This window comes from Lemur catta, chromosome 3 (genome assembly GCF_020740605.2).
Source record: "Lemur catta isolate mLemCat1 chromosome 3, mLemCat1.pri, whole genome shotgun sequence".
Taxonomy (NCBI): Eukaryota; Metazoa; Chordata; class Mammalia; order Primates; family Lemuridae; genus Lemur; species Lemur catta.
In genome coordinates, this window is record NC_059130.1 from 25,537,393 (window position 1) to 25,544,885 (window position 7,493).

The 7,493-nt window shown below is 49.5% G+C and overlaps 2 protein-coding genes across 2 annotated transcripts; one reads left to right on the plus strand and one right to left on the minus strand.

Annotated features, from left to right (window-relative positions):
- The first annotated feature begins 61 nt into the window (after positions 1–61).
- On the plus strand, positions 62–2,306 carry SCNM1 (sodium channel modifier 1). The gene is made up of 7 exons (XM_045545041.1): positions 62–234; positions 480–550; positions 933–1,021; positions 1,119–1,216; positions 1,309–1,397; positions 1,819–2,004; positions 2,152–2,306. The coding sequence occupies exons 1-7, from the start codon at positions 145–147 to the stop codon at positions 2,249–2,251; spliced, it is 723 nt and encodes a 240-aa protein (XP_045400997.1). The 5' UTR covers positions 62–144; the 3' UTR covers positions 2,252–2,306.
- Positions 2,307–2,823: 517 nt separating this feature from the next.
- Positions 2,824–6,831, minus strand: TMOD4 (tropomodulin 4). The gene is made up of 9 exons (XM_045545042.1): positions 6,168–6,831; positions 5,805–5,961; positions 5,370–5,486; positions 4,770–4,859; positions 4,455–4,585; positions 4,253–4,360; positions 3,717–3,860; positions 3,327–3,471; positions 2,824–2,940 (listed from the first exon to the last, which is right to left on the minus strand). The coding sequence occupies exons 1-9, from the start codon at positions 6,288–6,290 to the stop codon at positions 2,918–2,920; spliced, it is 1,038 nt and encodes a 345-aa protein (XP_045400998.1). The 5' UTR covers positions 6,291–6,831; the 3' UTR covers positions 2,824–2,917.
- Positions 6,832–7,493: the final 662 nt, after the last annotated feature.

The window sequence follows — 7,493 nt, forward strand, 5'->3', positions numbered from 1 at the left end:
CAGCGCGCTAGAGGCTGGCTTTCGGTATCGCGCAGTGCATGCATGGAAGTGCCTCTCCGGAAGTGCGGCGGCCAACCAGAAAGAGACCGGAAAAAGGAGAGATGTCCCACCTTGCTACGGTGGCCTAGAGGAGTGGGAAAACTGATGCAACAGAATTTCTCATTTCTGAGATTCGCAGTCGTGATGTCTTTCAAGAGGGAAGGGGACGACTGGAGTCAACTCAATGTGCTCAAAGTAAGCGTGAGCGGGGAGGGTCTGGAGCAGCTGAAGCTGCTCTCTGCTTTGTCTTGTTGCTTTGGCAACAGCTCGGGGGTGTGGGAGGTAGCCAGGCGACTAGAGCTCGGTAGTGACCCCTTCGTCTTGTGATTGCTGTTCTCCCCATGGTCCTTATTCCCTTTGACTCCTCATCCCTACCATTCCCCTTCCATCCCTCCCTCCTATCCCGTTGATCCCGTCTGGACTTCTCATACTCCCTGCAGAAACGAAGAGTCGGGGACCTCCTGGCCAGTTACATCCCAGAGGATGAGGCGCTGATGCTACGGGATGGACGGTGAGGGCGAGAAGTGGATCAAGCCTTAGGTTTTTTTTTTTTCCTGAGATGGAGGCTCACAATGTTGTCCGTGTTGTCCAGATGGGCCTTGAATTCCTGAGCTCAAGCCATCCTCTCACCTCAGCCTCCTAAGTAACTGGGACTGGAGATGCTACTGCATTCGGCTTTAACGAACTTGTTATTAAGGAGGAGATCAGGAGTATCTAGGATTCTTTGGCGGGGAGTGAGGACTGGAAGAGGTGGAGATTAGGGGACCTGGGAGTTGAGCTTTGGAAAGGACTGCTAAGACAGGGTGGGACCTACAGCAGGGACCTCCCCCACCCGCGGCCTCCACCCCAACAACAGCCCTACCCCAGACCAATTAGTCTCTCTCCTTCTCCAGTTTTGCTTGTGCCATCTGTCCCCACCGACCTGTACTGGACACCCTGGCCATGCTGACTGCCCACCGTGCAGGCAAGAAACATCTGTCCAGTAAGTTTAGGGGAAGACAGGGAAGATAGAGAATAAACCCTTGAAATCTCTGCAGACCACTCTTGGTGCTTTTAACTCTCTTTCCCTTTCTCCTCAGGCCTGCAGCTTTTCTATGGCAAGAAGCAGCCAGGAAAGGGAATGAAGCAAAATCCAAAACAGCAGAATGAATTGAGGAGGGAAGAGACTAAAGCTGAGGTAATGAGAGGTGGAGGGTGTATTCTAGGCAGAACCCTGATGCCCACACCAGGCTTAAAGGGCTCTGACTCTGTCTTCCATCTCCTTACCAGGCTCCTCTGCTAACCCAGACCCGACTTATCACCCAGAGTGCTCTGCACAGAGCTCCCCACTATAACAGTTGCTGCCGCCGGAAGTACAGGTCTGTGGGATGGGAAATCCAGAAGCAGGAAGGATCAGGAGATAGATGGCTGTAAAGTTATCGTTTCCCAAATTGTATTCTGAGGAATATTAGTGTTCTGGAGATGTTAGTTGGTATTTCAGGAAAAAGAGAATTTCATGATTTTAAATAAAGTTTGGGAAATGGTACTTTGTAATCCTACTTGAAGGATTATAACATTTAGTATATTTTAGAGGCCATACAAAGTCCTAAGATTAAAAGAACTTTAAAATTTTTAAGCTAGCATTTCCCAAATTCATGATTCTGAAATCCTTTTTAAGTAGAACACTTACTAATATCTTTAGTATCACAGTTTAGGAAGTACTGTTTTGAGGTTGGGAGTCATAGGAGAGTTGGCTCTTTCCTTTACTGTGTTTATAGACTCTGATTCTTCTCTACCCAGATCAGAAGCCCCTGGTCCCTCTGTCTCCTGTCTTCCCCCAGAGGTCGAACTCCAAAGTGGGAAGATCAGTGAGGAACCTGAGCCTGGGGCTGGCCCACAGGCCAAGGAGTCAGCTACTGTCTCAGCCCCAGCACCTATGAGCCCTACGAGAAGACGAGCCCTGGATCATTACCTCACCCTTCGAAGGTGAATATGCCAAATCACTTTCCTCAGATTTTCTCTTTTCTCTCTGACCCTCCTTTTTTCAAACCTATTCAATTGTGTTTTCTTATTGACACTAAATTTTTAATAAACTTCTTTCTTGACCAATTCTCTTTTCTCTGATGTTTCCAGCTCTGGATGGATCCCAGATGGACGAGGTCGATGGGTAAAAGATGAAAATGTTGAGTTTGACTCTGATGAGGAGGAACCCCCTGATCTCCCTTTGGACTGACACCTTCTTTCCCCATTCATTCACAAATAAACTACATTGGGTTCTGGCAATCTAACTTTCCTCAAGTCTGATTCCTTGTCTAATCTCAGGATATGTTCATTCTCAGCCTGGTCACTCCTCCCCTGCTCCCCGTACTTATAACCCTTCCCCCACCTTCTACCAAAGTCATGCCAAGCGTCAGCTGCCTGCAGCTCAGTGCCCTATTAATAAGTCTGTCAAAAAGAGGTCTTTGCCCTTCATGTTGTCTGCCTCCTTCCCCACCTCCACTCAAAAAGTCCTTTCGCCTTTCATAGCACATGAGGGCTACTGGGTAGGCACTGGGGGGGGGCCTGGCCACATCTGGAAATAGGCTGAGGCTAAGTACCCTGTGAAAGTAGAAGAGAAAAAAGGCATTGGCAGGGTTATGGGGAACACCAAGGGAGGGAGCTCCCCCACCCACCTCTTCCTAGTAACCTGAACCTCCCTGCCTGCTGATCCCCAGAGTATAAATAATCCCCTGATGAACTGGCAGTAACCCTTGGGGGTTACGCCAAGATTCTCATGCCAAAGCCCAAGGAAGAAGGCAGGCAGAGTGGACATAAGGGCTTTTATTTACAGGAAAGGGGGATAGATGAGGATTTAAGTGTCCAGTGCTCCCAGCTCTAGTTGGTGAAGGGAAAGGTAGTGTTATCTCTTCTTTTGCTGGCGACCTATAAAGGAGGGAGAGAAAACATAAGTATTTGTTCCAGCTCCTGCTTTCTGCAAAGGTACTTTTCTCCTTTCCAGTTCCTTAGCCAGACTCATAAAGTGGTAGTGTCTTAGGCCACCTGACAGGCCCATCCTACATTAGCAAGAAACTATACCACAAATAAACAAATAAACATTATTATGTCTAGCTTCCTTTCCACTTCTCTACTGGTATATATTTGGGGCAGGGGGACTTTTCTATCTACCTTCTGATCACTCATGGGATTTGAACTTCTCATGTGAATATCTCTTTGGTAGCACCCAAGGCTGTTTGTCACTATGTCAGAAAGATTCACCCATTTCCATATTTCCTTGCTCTCTTCACACACCACGTCTACAGTTTACTCACGTAGTTCATTGTTCCGGGTCATGGCTTGGGCTGCCCGAGCTCGTGGCCCCTGCTGTGTAAAGTGGTAGCCAAAGCGGACAATGGAGGGACACTGCTCTAGCACGGTGGCCATCTCCATCTCCACTGCATCACCAGGCCACTGACGCTGGGGGAGGAAGAGGCAAAAGCCGTCAGTCACCCTTTCTGGGTTGCTCACCATCCCACACCACAGACCCCTTTGGGAGGTTCCAAAGTGGGTGAAGGGAGGTGCTGACTTGGCTCCCCTCATACAGACAATCAAGAGGAGAATTCAAACAAGGTTAAGTGAGATAGCTGCCCCCGTAGCTGGCTCAGGGAAGAGGCTAAATGAGTATTAGCTGAATGCTAAGACCAGGGGAAGGGAACACTGACCTGGTTGTCTACACGGAGCTCAGTGAGTGTGGCATTTTCCCGAACTGCCTTCAGCACAGCCATAAGCCCTGTGCTGCTAATGAAGTTGGATTCAATGTTCAGGCTCTGGAGGCTACGATTCTCACGCAACATGTCAGCTACCGCCTGGGTAGTAGGGACTTGGGTTAGGATTAGGGGAGTTTCACAGATGACTGAGGAGAGAAAGAACAGGAGCAAGAGGGAAACACAGCTCTTTGAGAAGAGTCCTGGAGGAGCTGTAAGTGGGGCTAGAGGGAGACAGAAGTGAGGGTAGGTAGTAAGGGAAAGCAGGGAAATTAAGTGTGCAGAGGAGTTGGGGGTATTAGAAAGGGTTGTAGCCCTTTGGGAAAATGATCTCTGGATTTCAGAGTTGTTAGCCATAGGACTGAGGGTAGGAGTCTCCAGGAGGGCTGCCCTAAGAAGGCATGATGGGAATAGCATCCTCTAGCACAACCTTTAGGACAGCCCTTCCAGGGGTAATGTGTGGGGAGAGGGCTGGGGATCTCAGCTAGCCTTACATTGGCGATGGGGTCACCACTCCTCGTGGCCACCAGACTGAAGCTCCGAACGTAGGTATTCGTCTTCATTGCCTCACACAGCTCACTTAGCATGGGTATTGGGATGTCCTATCAGAGGAGAATAGGAGATGATAGGCTAAGGACTCTCATATGTCAGCAGAGTTATCCTGGTGTTACTGTTTGGAAGATGGGAGTCAAATACCTGTATGTTATTGAGGTTCACCTCCTCTAGGTCCTTGTCATTGCTTCGAACCTTCTTTAGTATCTCCTCAATGTTTGTGGGATTTGGGGGTTCATCCGGCACTGGCTTATACTTGTCAGGCTGTACCACACCTAGTGGGTGAGGGCAGGAAGGGAACCCCAACATGTCCCCCACAATCTCCTCCCCATTGGTTCTCTTACCACTCATGCAACATGTCTTCTCCTGGATTCATTGCTTCACCCTTTGCTACCTTTTCCCAGACTCTGGGACTGCCTGCCCAGAGCCCTAGGGACCACGCTCCCCAAACACACTCACTGCTAATGCCTTCGGTGTTGCAGATTTCTCCACTGCAGATGGCATCATAGTATTGCTTGTTGCTCATCAATGTGTACATGCCCAGAATTGCTGGAGAGGGTAAGCAGAGGCAGCACAGGGAATGAGAAGGGACCTATTCTAAGCCCCCACCTACCTCATTCTGAATCTGGTACAATTTTAAAGTCTGATCCCTTCCACTCTTCCAAAAAGGCTTTCCACCCTCCCTCAGCACCAGGGGTCCCCTCCATAAACTGCCTAAAGCAATAGTTTCTAAAACATTGAGAAAGGGCTATAGGAAGGTCCCTAAGGCACCACTAGAGGGTAAAGGAGTCTGCAGAGACCTGATTTCAGCCAGAATAGCTCCACTTTTATTTGCTCTTACAATCCTTGGAAAATTGCTCAAGATTTTACTTACTAAATTAAAAAAAATACATATATAAACAGAAAAATAAGTAAGAAAATTATAAATTCACTGCCTGAGACTTTCTCAGACATCTATGTCCTGGTTCAGGGCCTTCCTCACTAGTCCCACATCATAGCTAGGACCCCCTGCCCTTACATCCTAATCCTCTCACCCTCCAGCTACCCACAGCTGCCCACCTGCAATATCACACATCTCAGCATCTGTGGCATGTGCCAGCGCCTCCTCCAGCTCAGGCTCCAGGGTGATCTGCTCCTGTGCTGGGATTTCCCTCTTGGGCTGAATGTAGGGTTTCCCTGATGAGGAGATGAAGGATGGTTCAGGTAGAGGTAATTTCTCCCAAGATCCTGGCCTCTGGCTTCCTTTCCTTCTCCAGGAGGTAGAATGCTGGGTCACTAGGGAACACTGGAAAGTCTGAGTCCTCTACGAGCTCAGGACTCCTGAGTCTCCTGATCTCTCATAAGAACTGAAGAAGGCAAGCTGGCATGCAAGTGTCAGGACACTCAAGTCCCTGGGCAGCTGGGAGCTGGAAGGCTGAGAGGGAAGCTGGAGGGGATACATGTGAGAGATAGCCACTTGGGTTCTGGGAGGCATGGATGTCAGGGTCCCCATACCCTTCTTCTCGCCTGTGAAGGGCACCAAGTCATCACGCTCTTTGACTTCTAGTGCCTGCTGCTCCAGGTACTGCAAAAGGGCCTCTCGGTCCAGAGGCCCCGTTGGGCTCTTCTTTGTCTGGTCACGTTGTCTTAGTCCAGCTGGCAGGAGCATGTTCTTAGGGATGAGTTTTGGGGAGCAAGTCAGGCCTCCCCTCTGACCTGGGGTACCTCTAGGGCTCCCTAAAACATCTCCAGACACCTTTTCCCTGGCCCTCTTGGGACTCCAGGTCCTGTAGGTAGCCCTGGTCTCAGCCACCCAGAGCCCAACACCCTTCCCAAATGCCTGAGACTGCCCCTGGTACTCTGTGCTAGAGCCCCTACCTCAGGGTCCATCTCTTGTAGCTCGCAGTCCAGCTGCTCTAGCTCCTCAGGGCTCAAGGTTCTTAGGATCTCATCTTCATCTATGTCTCTGTATTTCTCCAGTTCCTTCTGATACGATGACATGATGGCCCCCACCCCCTCCCCAATGTGTGGCACTCACAGAGCCTGGGGAACATGGGAAAAGTGGTTGGACATGAACACAGTAGGGACACAAAGAGACCAGCTGGGGGCAGAACATTGAACTGGATACCTTGGAGGTTAGAAATCTAGCTGGAGATGGGAAGACGGGGGAAGGTTAGGTTGTTTACAGTTAGAACCAGAGTCTCTTTCTTCCTGCTTCCCCAGCTTCCAGCCACTCTGGATGGGGATCCCAGGCATCCAAGCTGGGTTTGTCTACCCACCGTATGACGGAAAAGTCCTGGCAGTACCCCTCCCCTATAACCTCACCCTGCAGTGTCTCTTGCCCTAGCACAGCTGCTGGAAGCCCTGCCAACACAGCTGGCCCTTGCCCAGCTCCTATTGAAAGGGGTTGAGGGGGAGACCAAGAGCTTCAGGGAAATTCCTTCTCTCTTCCCCATAATCCAGCCTTTTCCCTAAACTGGTTAAAGAAAGCAAAGAAAACTGGGGGCGGGGGAAAGAGACAATCTCTTACCCCACCCTAATTTCTGCTTTTATTGTGGGGGATCAAAATTTTACTTTCTTTATATGCTAAAATTCTAAATCCTAAGGGAAAGCAAGGCTCAGAGAAGCTAGGGGACTTCCAGGTTGGGGAAAAAGCGGTAAGGCCTCAGGAGAAAGGACTGAGTCCCCATAATTTGTCCCTAGCTTTGGATAGGAAGGTGACACCAGACCAATGGGTGGGAAATGCCTTCTAAATGGGGTAAAGTTTCTCTAAAAACAGTGGGACGATTAAACTTGCACAATCTTTTACAATATAAAAAATACATACAAACTACACATATACATCACACTGAATATGAAAGATCTAGAAAGTATGTGACACTTACATTGACAATGTAAATTATACACAGTTAAGGGATCATACGGACAGTGGCAGAGACATACACTGAGTGACAGAGACAGAGACATACTCCGTATCATTCCCCATAGGAGCCATTCTTCTCCTCCCATCTCCCACCAGGCTCTTGCCCATAAGCCCCCTGCCTTCCACACCTACCAGTCCTGTGGCCACCTCCCTTCTCACTTCCCCCTGTTGGTTGGTCCGTCTCTTCTACTGGAGCACTGTCCCGGCAGCAGGAGGAGCCCAGTGCCGGGGGAAAGGGTGGGGGAACAGTGAGCTCAGCATTTTATTATTTTAGCTCTGGC